At 38.2% G+C, this 1,608-nt stretch overlaps 1 protein-coding gene across 1 annotated transcript in view; it reads left to right on the top strand.

The window, feature by feature from the left end:
• Nucleotides 1-1,558, top strand: part of Bmp15 (bone morphogenetic protein 15) — a 4,975-nt gene extending 3,417 nt beyond the window's left edge. The window contains exon 2 of the mRNA XM_031373013.1: nt 519-1,558. Within this exon, the coding sequence (XP_031228873.1) occupies nt 519-1,375 (857 nt within the window). The 3' untranslated portion in view covers nt 1,376-1,558. The remainder of the gene's footprint in view (nt 1-518) is intronic.
• Nucleotides 1,559-1,608: the final 50 nt, after the last annotated feature.

Below are 1,608 nucleotides of genomic sequence, written 5' to 3'. Positions count from 1 at the left end.
TATATATATATATATATATATATATATATATATGTATATATGTATATATATATATTATATAAACAAAATAATTCTATATTTGAGTTGTCACTGTTAGTAGTCCAAAAGTAAGATGGATTTATGTTTAATACTAACAGACTTGGGTTCAAACCTTAAACTTACCAGGTGCTGGCTGCATGCATTCTTTTTTAGTACAGGGGATAGAATCCAGGACTTTGGTCATGGTAAACTTCAGCCGTATCTTTCCCCAAATGTCCTTTGATGATTTCTGTAAGCTTCAATGCCATTATCTACAAAATATTGATAATTACTATCTCATAAGTCTATTGAATATTAAAGAATCTGTGTATTGCTAAAGGGTCCACTAGTAAGTGCTCAATAAATGATAAAATGCATTATATCATGAGCTAATTTCAGGACTAATTGTAACTCTCAGTTTACATTCAGAGGTTTTTTAAGGGCTGTTCAGTAAGACACTAATGATCTGCCCTGTTTTTTTTTTTTTCACATTTGTGCAGGTTCCTGGCATGTACAGACCCTGGACTTTCCTCTAGCATCAGACCAGGTAGCATACGAACTAATCAGAGCTACTGTGGTTTACCGCCATCAACTTCATCTAGTTAATTACAATCTCTCCTGTCACGTGGAAATTTGGGTTCCTAAATGCGGGACCAAGCACTCACCTTCTTCTAAATCAGGTTCCTCAAAGCCTTCTCCCACGTCTAAAGCCTGGACAGAGATGGACATTACACACTGTGTTCAGCAGAAGCTCTGGAATCGCAAGGGAAGGAGAGTTCTTCGCCTCCGATTCATGTGTCAGCAGCAAAACAGCAATGAGACTCTTAAGCTCCAGGGGCATGGCTTGACATCCTTGGATGTTGCCTTCTTGCTACTCTATTTCAATGACACTGATGACGGTGTTCAGGCTAAACTTCTTGCAAGAGGCCAAGAGGAGTTAATTGATAGGGAATCTTCTTTTCTCGTGCGGAGTGTCCGGCAAGCATGTGGCATTGCATCTGATGTCTCTTGTCCTTCTCAGGAACATAATGTGTCTATAAATAACCAGTGTTCCCTCCATCCTTACGAGATCAGCTTCCACCAACTAGGCTGGGATCACTGGATCATTGCTCCCCGTCTCTATACCCCAAATTACTGTAAAGGAATCTGTACTCGAATATTACACTATGGTCTCAATTCACCCAACCACGCCATTATTCAGAGCCTTGTCAGTGAACTAGTGAATCACAGTGTACCTCAGCCTTCCTGTGTCCCTTATAATTTTCTTCCTATGAGTATCCTTTTGATTGAGTCAGATGGGAGTATCTTGTACAAGGAGTATGAGGGTATGATTGCCCAGTCCTGCACATGTAGATAATAGTGAAGTTGTAGATATCTCAGGTTTCCCAAGAAGCTATAGAAATGTTTAAAGAAAACCGTGTTAAAGGTGGCAATGATCTACCGAACCTACAGATTCTGTTCCTTATCTTTAAAAAAAATATACTGTACTTGTGCTTAAAATATACGATCCTTTTGAACTCTAAACAAAATGCTAGGATCCCATCTGAATATTTTTAAAAAGTAATTTAAAATACTATGAAATAGTTATCT

Source organism: Mastomys coucha, chromosome X (genome assembly GCF_008632895.1).
Source record: "Mastomys coucha isolate ucsf_1 chromosome X, UCSF_Mcou_1, whole genome shotgun sequence".
NCBI classification, from domain to species: domain Eukaryota; kingdom Metazoa; phylum Chordata; class Mammalia; order Rodentia; family Muridae; genus Mastomys; species Mastomys coucha.
The sequence above is the reverse complement of the archived record's forward strand: the minus strand, read 5'-3'. Positions and strand labels throughout refer to the sequence as shown.